Source organism: Astatotilapia calliptera, chromosome 17 (genome assembly GCF_964374335.1).
Source record: "Astatotilapia calliptera chromosome 17, fAstCal68.1, whole genome shotgun sequence".
NCBI classification, from domain to species: domain Eukaryota; kingdom Metazoa; phylum Chordata; class Actinopteri; order Cichliformes; family Cichlidae; genus Astatotilapia; species Astatotilapia calliptera.
Window position 1 is genome coordinate 30,044,195 of NC_137438.1, and position 13,548 is coordinate 30,057,742.

At 42.0% G+C, this 13,548-nt stretch overlaps 1 protein-coding gene across 2 annotated transcripts in view; it reads left to right on the forward strand.

The window, feature by feature from the left end:
• The window catches only part of plxna4 (plexin A4), a 238,507-nt gene that overhangs the window by 198,853 nt on the left and 26,106 nt on the right, over positions 1 to 13,548 (forward strand). For both annotated transcript variants that reach the window (XM_080291962.1, XM_026146292.2), the window contains exons 21-24: positions 391 to 533; positions 4,961 to 5,229; positions 11,223 to 11,289; positions 13,034 to 13,180. In XM_080291962.1, the coding sequence (XP_080148088.1) occupies positions 391 to 533; positions 4,961 to 5,229; positions 11,223 to 11,289; positions 13,034 to 13,180 (626 nt within the window). The remainder of the gene's footprint in view (positions 1 to 390; positions 534 to 4,960; positions 5,230 to 11,222; positions 11,290 to 13,033; positions 13,181 to 13,548) is intronic.

Below are 13,548 nucleotides of genomic sequence, written 5' to 3' on the forward strand. Positions count from 1 at the left end.
GCTGTCTTTGTGCTAGAGGAATTTAAAAACAAAATAGGAAAGAGGTACCTTTCATCAGGTAATAATGAGGACAGAAATAAAACAAAATCAAAAAGTAAAAATGTAGTGAGCCACAAGGAAATGCCCTTCAAAATTATACAGGAAGCAACTAAGAAACAAAAGGTAAGCTCATGCAGATAAACAGGAAGATAAAGATAGATAAACTGAAGGCAGGGTAGAGGCAAAACATCTAAGAAATAACATGTTTTGCTGGCAGACCATGTTAGATACTATTTTAGATATTATTTTATATGGTAAAATCTATATAATAATAGGTTATAGCCTAGCTAAGAGTTATGTAAGACTTATATGTATATATACTAATAAACAATTTTCTGTTTGGTTTATTAGCATTTGCAGAGCTGCAGACAGACATCCATGAATTGACCAGTGATCTAGATGGTGCAGGTATCCCCTTCTTGGACTACAGGACCTATACCATGAGAGTCCTCTTCCCAGGCATTGAGGAGCATCCTGTCCTGAGAGATCTGGAGGTATGATTCACCAATTTTTATTACAAAGGAAAATGCAACTATTTATTCTTTCTTTCTTTCTTTCTTTCTTTCTTTCTTTCTTTCTTTCTTTCTTTCTTTCTTTCTTTCTTTCTTTCTTTCTTTCTTTCTTTCTTTCTTTCTTTCTTTCTTTCTTTCTTTCTTTCTTTCTTTCTTTTTAAATAAAATAAATAGGCACTTTTAGTCTATGAAAACATTCCTACTCTTTCAAATTGACTTTCTATTAGGATTCTCTGTTTGTGATAAATTGTTGACACACAGACTCTATATAAGGCCCCGAGTCATCCAGGCCGGTTGGTGACCACCAAGTACTTGTCGCTAAAGAAAAATTAATACTCCTCAACCAGTTGTGAATTGTTCCTGGCAGTCGCTGTAAAGTTGTTTACTAAGCACCAGTCATTCAGACCTAAAGACCAATCACACACTAGGTAAAAAAGGTGTTCCCTTTTACTTGTTAGCGAGTTGTCGTAGGAGGTTGAGTGTTGTTCCAAAAACAAGATTGAGATTGCTTTGGTCACTAGCAGATTGCCATGGTCTCCCATAGTTTGTTTGGAACTTATCTGCAAACCCTTGCAAAGTACTCACTAAGCAGCAGTGACTCTGTGAGAAGTGCAACACAAATCAGAAATGGAGGCCGTAAAGTGAAGTTTTCCACTAGCATGCCCAGGTCAAATATTTAGAGCATTTCAATTAAATAGAAAGCTGTAGTTTTCAATACATTCGTGAAAGAAGACAGCTGTAAATATAAGAACTTGTACCTATATTCTCATCAATCAAGTGTGTAACTGTACGTGTCTAACTGTTTATCCGTCAAATAACTGATGCAAAACAATTAGCCTTATTTGAAATTAGAGCAAAATGAGCAAGCAAATTAACAATGTGGTAGGGCACAGTGGGTGAAATAGACGCCGATGTTGTTTGTGTCGCTGTCTGGTAAACAAAACCCCTTTGACGGCCGACAACAACACGCTTTTTCAAAAACAAACAAGGCAGCCCTCAATTCAGGAGTGTGGTCTCATTAATAATTCTTAATGATACGAGAAGCTGTGCCGTTTTCTCTCCCCACCTTAAAGCAAATTAAAAGTCAATCACAGGCAGAAAAGCAAAAGAAAAAAAATCAAGTCATTTATCCTTAGTTGGTGACATTGATAGACAGCCGTAATTGACTAGGTCGTCTTGTTCCATTAAGAGAATGTTGGACCCCTATTTCACTGCCCTCAGGGTTAGCCTCTGTATCCTTGATGAGAATTTCCCAGTAATAAGCAATATTAATTATATTTTAATTGGCATAAATATTGAACTGTATAAGGAGCATAATGTGGAAAAGGAGCCTACTGAAAAAAGCAGCAAGCTCGTCTCAGGCTGCTGATGACTACTTAATTGTTATTGATGTATCAGATATCGCCGTATCAAGTTTTTGACTGTCTACTGTGGACGGAAGTAGCACAGGTGCTGGAAAGCTGGTCTAGGTTTACTTAAGCAGTTTTGTCAGTATTAAAATATTTGAAGACATGCCAGGTGCTAGAAATGCAAGTAGAAAAATTAGTCAATCAAAAGCCAGCACATACAGGTATAGCACACGCGGTGTTCCTTGCATGTCATGCAGTATGCAGCCTGTACACAAAGAAAACGATCTCACGCTCAACACATGCATACACCGACACACTACACATCTTGGCAAGCAGTGTGAAATTAGGCTTGCAATATAACAATAATTCCCAGCAGATTACAGCTACTTCCATGAAAGGTGGAAAGACAGAACATATGCTGGTTGACAGCTGCATTGGGTGCAAAGAGATGCCGTCTTACCGCGAGTGCTCTTGACAGATAAAAAGACATAATCTCCTTAGGTGCTATTTGTGTGGAAAAAAAATGGAGAAGAGAGGAATGTGTAGCAAGTTACTTGTTTAAACGGTGCAGGGATGATCTGGGCTCAGACAAGGGAAATTCACATCATTGCACTCCCTTTCAGCTTATATAGCAGCATCAAAATAATAAACATTCCCTAAAGAGGCTCAGTGTTTACTTGCCTTTATTCTCAATCTTTAGATGAAGTGCAACAAAGAGTGTAAAATGTTAAACTTCTCATTTCCCCAGATTCATCCTTTTCCCTTATTCTTTTCCTCCCCCTTTTTCCATCTTTTATTCAATGGGATGAACCTATTACTTTTAAACTGCACTTTTATGTAGGGAAATAGTGTATTTATTAATTTATAGTTTAATTTTTAATTTATAGTTTTTGTTATTACAAGTCTCGGTGCTTCTGATTAACATAAACACTCATAGTACGTGCAATTGCAAAGAAAGTGTTCTAAATGAATAAATATTTTGACACTTTTTTTTTTTTTTTTTTCTTACTGAAAGTTTTGTTCACAATTTTGATATTGACATCAACTAAATTCCAGGGAACAGAGAAAAACTAAACTGAAAAGAGAAAGAAAATGTGGGTGCCAGTTGCAAATGTCCTGCATATACATGCTTACATATACATTTAAGTACGAAAACGCATAGCCTATAAATGTTTTTCATACCTTTTCCTTGGTGCCTTATAATGTATGGACATTATAAGGCCTTGTGTGTTCTCCACTTATCAAAAAAAATTCTTTCAATCTGAACATTACGAAACCTATTTAGAATATTTTCTTGTTAAAGCTTTCTTTGCGGCTCTCAATAAAGTTTTTTATCAAGTACAGGTCATTCCACGCAATGCATTTAATAATGTTCCCAAGATACATAGTTTTAAAATTATGCAATACTTCAGGGGTTTGGAACTCCAGGCCTCCAGGGCCGGTGTCCTGCAGGTTTTAGACGTGTCCTTGATTTAAGTGGCTAAAGTATCTCCTCAACATGTCTTGAAGTTCTCCAGAGGTCTGGAAATTAACTAATCATTTGATTCAGGTGTGTTGACCAAAAGTGATATCTAAAACTTGCAGGACACCAGCCCTTGGCACCTGGAGTTCCCCCACCCCTGCGATACTTGATAGCCCAGAATATTGCCTATTACAAAGTTCATGTTCTTTCATATATTAATTTTGTACCCTGAATGCTCAGCGAAGGTATTAATTACATTAAACAAAAAAATGATAGTTTGAATTTTGTGGATATATGGTAAATGGTCTGTATTTGTATAGCGCTTTACTTGGTCCTAAGGACCCCAAAGCGCTTTACACTTTACACATCCACCCATTCACACACTGGTGATGGCAAGCTACAGTGTAGCCACAGCCGCCCTGGGGCGCACTGACAGAGGCGAGGCTGCCAGACACTGGCGCCACCGGGCCCTCTGACCAGCACCAGTAGTCAACGGGTGAAGTGTCTTGCCCAAGGACACAACGACCGAGACTGTCGGAGCCGGGGTTCGAACCGGCAACCTTCCGATTACAAGACGAACGCCCAACTCTTGAGCCACTATCGCCCCACAAGATATCGTATGACATCATCTGCAAAAAAGCTGATGACATGGTCTTTCCCTTTAATATTTATTCCTCTCATGTGCTCACTTTGTCATATGGGCTGTGCCAAGGGTTTAGTATATAAACGAAAGAGAAGAGGCGATAGACAGCAACCTTGACGAGTAACTCTCTCAAAGTCTCACGAGTATTGCTATTCCCTGAATTCCTCTGTCATATCAAGCTTTCTTAATTCCGGTGTTTTCCATCCCATTCTGAATCACGTCTGTAGCATGGTCATGATCAAAGAAAACCTGTTTATCCTGATGCATAACTTTTTTCTTCCATGCTTCCATTCAGCACTATGTCCTCCATTGTGTACTGAGGGAAGTTGACCACAACTGATCACGAAGGTTTTTCTGGTTCAGAGGGTTGGAGCGAGAATTCAGTTCTCAACAAGTGTTCCCAACAACTGCAGCAAAGAGTTTTCCTCAGGACACTCTTTTAGGGCAAAGATGGGAATAGATGAAACACATCTAATAAGAGGAGACTAATAAGACTAATAAGAGGAAAGGATTAAGATGGACAAAACACCAACACTATGGACTATGGACATGCCAATTTTAACTTTGTGTTTGGGTAAAAAAGAAACACATTTGTAGAACGATTGAAATAACAGAACAATGTAGAGCAGGAGAAAAGTTGCTTAAGAGGTTTTTGGCATTTTATTCAGCAAGGTGGAGGAAATGTGATGCTTTGAGGGTGACAAGGTGGAAAATTTGTTCACAATAGAGTCACTTTCTCAATCCTATTGACTGTTTTGTGATTAGTCCAACATGCTATCTGTATAAACATTACCTAAAAGTGTCATTTTTAAAAAGAAGACTTAACACATTGTAATAAATAGCAGTGCATTTGAATTACCCAGTGACTAATTGAGTCTGTATGTCATGGCCTTGAATGTACCACTCAAAGTCTGTATTCTTTAAGTAAGTGAACATTTCTTCTGTTTCCGTGCAGGTGCCAGGCTACCGCCAGGAGCAGGTGGAGAAAGGGCTGAAGCTCTTTGGTCAGCTCATTAACAACAAGATCTTCTTGCTGTGTTTTATTCGCACTCTGGAGGCCCAGCGTGGTTTCTCAATGAGGGACCGCGGCAATGTGGCCTCACTCATCATGACAGTGCTGCAGAGCAAGTTGGAGTATGCCACTGATGTCCTTAAGCACCTGCTGTCCGACCTCATAGACCGCAACCTCGAGAGCAAAAACCACCCCAAACTGCTCCTCCGCAGGTAATGAGCAGGCATGAAAACCAAGTAGAGCACTTGTTAGACTGTGATATCAGTGAAGTTGAAGTTACATAGTTGGTGAAGGACAATTTAGTCTTCCTTGCTGTATATTCTAACCAAGACATATCCTACCTTTTTGATAGTAAGTTAATGGTACTATGCTTGACCGTATTGTGTTGGTTCCCCTTATGCTGCCAAAACAGCCCTGAACCATCGAAGCATGAACTCCACTATGTGTGCTGTGGTATCTGGCACCAGGATGTTAGCAATGCATCCTTTTAGTTGTATAGGTTGCAGGGGGGGGCCTCCATTTATCAGACTTAATTGTCCAGCACATTCCACAGATGCTTGATTGGAATGAGATCTGAAGAATTTAGAGGTCAAGTGAACACCTCAGACTCATTGTCGTGCTTCTCAAATTTTTGTGAACCATTTTTCTTTTTGGCAGGGTTTAAATCCTGCTGAAGGTGTACATGTTCTGCAAAAATGCTTAGGTAGGTAATATGTGTCAAAAGTAACATCCACATGGATGACAGGGCCCAAGGGTTGAAGAAATAACAGGGCACCAGTAGGTACCCACCTGGTGCTAGGGTTAGGGTTGCCCAAAGCATCACAGTGCCTCGCTTCTCATAGTGCTTCCTGGTGCCAAGTGTTTGCAAGTAAGCAAAGCACATGGAACACACGCATATAAAAGAAGGCATGATTTATCAGACTGAGCCACCTTCTTCCATTGCTCTGTGGTCCAGTTCTGATGCTTAAGTGCCCATACTTGGTGGACAGGGGTTAGTATGACCACCCTGACTGGTCTGCAGGAATGACAACAAACGGTGATGCACTATGTGTTCTAGCGCTTTTTTATCAGAACCATAATTAACTTTTTCAGCAATTTGAGCAACAGTAGCTCATCTATTGGACCCTGTTCCTAGTTCACAACTTTTCTTTCCTTGGTTCACTTTTGATAGAATCAGGGTTATTCACTTCACCTGTCACTGGTCATAAAGTTACAGCAGATCAGTCTATAGGTACACATAAAATGCGTTATCTAACACAACATCTGCTTTTCTGAACCTAGCTTGGTATTCTTGTTGGTTTGGAATAGAAATGGACGTTTTATACAGGTTCCTCTTTACTGTGAAGCACTGGATGTGTCCCCTGACATGTTTGGATTAACTCCTGTGACCTTGAATTGCTGGCTCTGTCTCAGAAACACCAGAGTGTATTACCGTGCACATCATTAGCAAAATAATTATAATTAATTAGCACTGAATCCAATTTCAAATAGCTCAAGAGGAAAAAAAAAAACTCATTTATGAAAACGGGAGAAAGTGAGACTGTGAAAAGCTTGCACTCTGGCACAATCACAATCCTCCGTTGGATTTGCAGTCAAAGCCTTAATGGCATGCACTTGAACACAGCACTGTATGTGATTATGCTTCCTGCCTACAGTGTTTGGTAAATGTGATGATTATGGTTTCTTGAGTGAACCGGCTTCCTCACAGCTGTACGTGTGTAGCGCGTGCATGCTCACTGATACTTACACTACACACACATGTTATGTTGTTTTTACTTGCAGGTTGTCACTCAAGTCTTGGCATCCCCAGATAATTTGACAAGCATATCATAAATGAAGTTGTCCATCTCATTTCGATTCTAATTCTTATTCTCCTTCTGCCTAAAAACACCCTCACTCACTCTCGGCCAACGAAGACAAATGCATGAACACAGCAAGGATATGCAGACGGGACTGAAATTAATGCTGTTCACCGTACCATCCAGAAGACAGTGGGCACATTCACCTCATGAACGCCTGTTTAGGCTCTGCTTGGTGATGCAGAGAGAAATTATTGCCGTCTGGGCTGGAAGCTGATTAACTGCAGCCAGAGCTCACCGAATATGGTGCAGCCACTAAACAATGGAGTAACTGCTGATCCCGGCAGTAGATACAGCATAAGAGATGGCGCATACAGCAGAGACAGGGAGAGGCGGTCAAGGACAATGCAGATACTTAAAGCTGTGTCACCACCTGAGGAAAGCTGATGACTTTAAGGCACGCAGGCGAGTCGTGAGAGCAGCTCTTTGATCACTCAGTTTATGCGTCACCAGAGCCTTGTGTGTGCTCTCCATGCAGATAATTATTAATCTCATACGAGAATTTGATTCAAAAGTGAATTTAGGATTAACTTCACAAGGAAATAGTCACAGAAAGTTCTACAGCGACCTGTGCATGACCAACAACTGTAGACACCGAATATAAGATACTTTATTTTGACACTTCCTTCTCTTCACCCTTGGTGACAGGGCAGATGGAAACCCCGGCGACAATGTCATTGCATTCAGCCAGCAGTGAGGAAAGAGCACATGTTTACAACACATCCACACCCAGTTTGAATCCCTATTTGTCATACACACGATTGTGATTGGCACTGATCAGACTGTCCTTATCTCATTCTTCCTCCACCGTTGCGCTTATTAGCTCTCCAACAACCCAGCATGCATTTCAGATGTGATAAGGCAGTTTGAGCAAGCTCTGCCACCCTGTAGTGTGGGCTGACTGGTGCGTCGCTGGATAGCAACTGAAAATAGCCCAGATATATAGGCAGGGGGCTGTGAAGATGGAGGAAGTAGCACTCCACCCCCCAGTCCCTCTTTAATTTGTTCTGTCTCTTTTCTTTTTCTTTCCTTGTTTGTTCATTTTCAGTATTCTCCTCCCTCACTACCTGACTCCGTCGTCTCACTCTTCGCTGCTCTCTCTCTCATGTTTGTCTTCAGTTCTGAAGCTTGAAGCTTGTGTCCCTTGTGTAACATCGTCACTATCTTTATCACTCACTTGCTCTCCTATACTCACTCCCTCAATCTATATTCCCAGCTCTTCCTCCCCTTCTCCCCCCTCCCCTCCCCTGTTTTCTTGATTGCTAAATCAATGCTTAAAGTGCGTGAGCAGGGTGTCTCTGGCACAGCATCTGAGCACGGATACCCACTGCCTCCTCTTCCAAGAAATCTGTGTGTGTGTGTGTGTGTGTGCCTTTTTCCCTCTCTCTCTCTCTCTCTTTCCACACACGAACACACATCCTTCCATCTGTCCCATCTCAACCTGTGCTGAAGCACAACCACCAGGCAAGCTAACTAACGAGAGCCTTCCACAACCATCTGTCGCATTCCTTGCTGCATTCTCCTCCTTCAACTCCTCTCTTTGCTTCATTCCTCCATCTCTCCAAGCCTCCCCACACCAGCATCCCTCATCATGCAGAGTTAAACTGCCTTTCTTGCAGCCTTAAGTTTTGTTTGGCGACAGTCGACGCGTCAAAATAGCAGTTTTGATTTTTGGTCAAAAGATGAAAACCCAATATGTTCATGTGTTAATCACAATATTGCTTTGGCTTCATGCACAGACATCCTGTCATCGCACAGGTCTGAAGGGCCCCTTGTATAAGGATAAGCGCTCTCTCTGTTTGGGTGTGAGCAATAAATGCAATAAATGTCGGCGCACATGCATCAACAAGTCCGAGTCAGTAGCAAGCCATCACTGCAAGACAGTTTGACACTTATGATGACCAATCTTCCTCACCCACCCAGAGCCATAGTGACAAATAGAAATGGTTTCTCATTTCAAGCTGTGCTGCTTTAGCATGTGGCTAAAATCAAAGAAACTGCAGTTACTACTTCCCCTTAATGCAAGAGAGACACCTCAAGCTGAATTTGATAGACAGGCAGACAAACGGATAGGTGTCATGAAATAATACTTTGTTGATTGTCACGATATATTTTGGACTTTTAACAACTCATTATTAAATTGATTTCATTTAAAACTGTGAAATACTTTCTGGTTCCAGCTTTTAAAATGTGAGAAATTGTTTGTTAGACAGAGTAAGGACTTGTTAATATTGTTGTAACTCTATTATTCTGGAGGAGCTGCGTTGTATTCTAAAGTGTGAACAAACAGTTTATCAGTAAATGAAAAAAAGTGATTTGATTTGATTAAAGGTGACACGAAAGGTTCTTTATAACTTAATTGGCTGGATATTGATTAATGAGTCACACTAACTGTGTCATATGGACATTAAAATGCACGTAACTTGCAGGTGTGGCCAACGAAAAGGTTAAATACTCGATGAGGCATGGAGTCCCATCTTCCTACCTCGGTAATCAATGGGAACGAAATATTGCCAGGTCCCCACAGCTCTAGCTCATTCTCAATGCTCACTGTCCCACTGTCTGTCTGCCAAGCAGACAAGCTCGACCATGCCAACACGCCACGGCACATTTCATTGCATTAACCCAAACATAGGTTGTGCTGTGTTTTGAATCTGAGCCGAGTAAAGGTTTGGAGAACATTGTTCGAAAGTTATAAAACCTAACGCTAATGTTAGATGTTCAAACATCTCCGTCACAGTGCCATTTTTATCCTCGTTCCCCAAAGAGTGCGCTATGAGTGAGAATGAGCATAAGCGAAACAGTGCGGCTGTGCCAAGACTTCTTAGCACTGCAGGGTTACCACCCACTGCCAGACGCATGCACAGACACATACAATAAACACTAGTCAGCACACATGATAATTTCTGAATACATGCGCAGTGGGATTAATTTGTGCTTTTTGCACACTAGCCTTAAAACAGCCTTGCAATTGTCCAGGCACACACAAACACACAAACACAGCTTTCATTGGAGATTGGAGTAAGAAAAAGCAAGTTGAGGAATTCATTTTTTTTTTTTTTTAAAGAGGGAAAGGCAAGCTATTTATTTTAGTTCTTTTCTTCATTTGCCTTGTTCAGTACTGCCTCACTCCTTCCTTGCCAGTGCACCTCCTCCTTTCTCCATGCTCCTTTCATCCCTTTGATAGATAGGCTACATTTGTGGAAATGGAGAGGATTTGGAAGCGTGTATGATTACAGGATCCAGAATATTGCAGCCAGCGGGAGGAAGAGAGAGAGCAAGGACACATGAAAGAAAAGATGAAACGTGACCTTGTTGACCCTTGGATCTGTGGACGGAAGAAGGGCGGCAAAATAAAAGTGCGGGCACAGTGAGAGGCAGGAAGTTAATCCCCCCCAGGTGCTGTGCCAGTGTTGAGAGGGGGGTACCAGACCAGCCCACTGGCACAGCAGACATGAAGCCCCCCCTCCTCACAGCTCAGTTTGAAGTCCCTTTAAGAGGCTGTCTGAATGGTGAGGGGTGGGAGGGCTGCAGGTGGCAGTCGAAACACTAGGGACAAAATCTACACGCACACAAGCGGGCACAATGGACACTAATCCTGAAATATTGATGCCTATGGTAGTTGCTCATTGAGGATGGAGGCAGGGGTGTGTGGGTGTGTATCTGAGGTGTTCTGACAGATTGCCCACACACACCCCTGCTGCTGGCCAAGAAGGTTGCTGTCAAAAGACATTCGATCGTTGCCTATCCTCCTTTTCTCTTTGCCACCACTGTTGTTATTATGTATGCATATTAGCCATTCACATGGGATCACTCACTCTGCTAGCCCAGGTCAGCACATACACACAAAAAGAGATGCACACCATTTTGCCACACCAGTGGAGCATGGATGCCAGGCAGAGAAAGGGAGGGAGATGTATTCATTCACTTTCTATTGTGCACAGATCGAGTGTTAGTCCAGTGAATAGGCAAGGGAGCGCTTGATAATGAGGCCAGTGTTATTACAGAGCCGCTCCAGCCCCTAACGACATCAATCCACTGGGATCAAATAAAGGCTTTTAATTGCTTTGCCTCATATTAAAATCCCTGCCACTGTAGACAAGCTGCCCTTGGCGTGCCTGAGCATAAAGGCAAGCCGAAAGATTGTCTGAAAGGCCATCATATAGCACGTGCAAAGGCTTTCCCAATACATGGCTTTGCAATTATGTTTGCATAGCCCAGGCGTATTCAATGGCAGTGGCCATCATTTTCAACTTAATATTTGACAATGGTGTTGAATATTAATGATGTAATAAGAGCACAGGGATCATATGTTCATGATGTGCTTTGTCGCTGTCTGTTTCCAGGACCGAGTCTGTTGCGGAGAAAATGCTGACCAACTGGTTTACATTCCTCCTCTACAAGTTTCTGAAGGTAACTCTTTAGTTTTCTGTGATTATGCTTCCTGCTCTCCATCCATTCATCCATCCATTGGCTTAACCATTCATTCAGTTGAGGTTTGCAGGGGGGCTTGGAGCCCATCGCAGCTGACACGGGGTAAGAGACACACTGGACAGGTCACAAGTCCTACACAGGGCTAGCACAAAGACACAAACAACCATTCACACTCAAATCCACACCTGCAGCCACTTTTGAATCACCAGTTAGCCTAGCGTGCCAAAAAGGCAAGGCACTTCAGCAATATGCCACAAAAAGCTGAGCTGAGAAGAAAGGGGAAAGGAAGACAGATAGGACAAAGCATAAAAACTGTGGTGCTGAGGCATGGTGCTCAGTGCATCAGGTCCCCCAGCAGCCAGAGCCTTGTGCAGCATAACAAAAGGGTAGTTCGGGGTCACCTAACTAAATATAAGCTTTAAAGAAGAAGAGTTATAGTCTAATCTTAAAAATAAAACGGTTTTCTGCCTACTGGATCTAAAATGGTTCCACAAGAGAGGAGCCGATAGCTGAAGGCTTTGCCTATCATTGCACTTTTCCAAAACTCTGGGAACCACAAGTAAGCCTGCACTCTGACATAAAGTGCTGTATTGGGATAATATGATACTATAAATTATGATGGTAATGATGGTACATTTAATTTGAGGTTGTTTGTTTTTTTTTCATGAAGCCCGTGAGGAGAAGCTAATATGGGACAAATGTGATTTCTTTAGATAGCCCCTGTTAATACTGGTGTTTTGGATCCACTGATGGCTTTTCAGGGACCTCTTAATAGTTCGGATAGTAAGGAACTATAATAGGACAGTTGGCCAGTGTTCCTAATTTTAACAATATTTAACAGCTGAATTATTGTTACTGGTTGTTCTGGTTTCCAGCGTATGGAAACCAGATAGAATGCGTATGGATAGAATCATGTCTGATGTCCTGTAACTCTGCATGTACTTTTTTGAGTCTGTTAAATCAGATGTTTACCTTTAGTACAGCTGGGTACAGGAATAGCACAAATAGCCTATGAGTGTGCATAAAATACAGCGTACACACGGCATATTTTGTGTGTCGTCTGGGCTTCCATTTGGAAAATGTTTTCATAATATTCAAAAGACAGCCTCTCTGCCACAGCCACCGAAGATTCATCTAACACTTGGAGGATTTGTTGTCCTTTTTTAGCTAGAAAGCATACTGACATGTTGATGCAGCACTGAGGTGTACTTTTTACTTCACAGGACACCACTATTCACTAAAAGCAAAACCACAACTTCTCTCCACCTTTGAGTCTAGAAAATGTCACAATCATCCTGTTTCTCTCCGCCATCTCCGTAGTCATCACTTTTCTGCAGCTGGAGGAGATAAATATAAACAATGATAAATGGCCAGTCTCTTCTTTTTGATAAACAGGAGTGTCTTGGGGAGGGTTTTCACTTTTTTTTTTTTAAAAATTGTTTATCCATCAAACCTTCCCCTAACTTCGGCAATGGCTCTATATTGATAGGTGGTACAATTTTCTTTAATTTAGGTGAAACAGGTGCAATATTATCGGGAACATGACGTTTATAAGTCTTACTCAGCAACACTTGGAAGTAAAGCGGTTATAAAAACCCGCCACAAAATTTTATCTTCTGAGACAAAAATACGCTTCGCTGTCAGTGAGCTGAGCGCAGAAAAAAGGCTTTAAAATGTCTTCATTCTTTTCCAAACGTCCCCCTTTCGTCAAATCTCTTCACAGGAGTGTGCAGGCGAGCCTCTTTTCTCCCTCTTCTGTGCCATCAAGCAGCAGATGGAAAAAGGCCCCATTGACTCCATCACAGGAGAGGCACGCTACTCGCTCAGTGAAGACAAGCTCATCAGACAACAGATTGACTACAAGACGCTGGTAAGGGGTTCACCTGCCCACGGGTCCAAGGGCTCACTGGGGACACTTAATATGCTTTCGGGGACAAGGCGAGAGTAAAAGGTTGGTTATGGGTGGTTGGTCATGAGATTTGCAATGGGACACAAAGTTGTCGTTGTTACGCTTGACATGAAGGGGGCACGGGAGGGGCGACCTCACTTCCTGTTGAGACCCGAGCTGTCAAGCAAAAGAGCAGGGCTTTGGGATGAGGAGGAAGGAAATAGACTATGTTTGTGTATGTGTCTGCACAAGCGCACAGACGATGAAGCTCGCTCCTCATGGAACCTCTATTTTACTGCCCAGATCTGTCTGTTATCCTGGCTCCACTGTGACCGTTGTTGTTTCTGGAG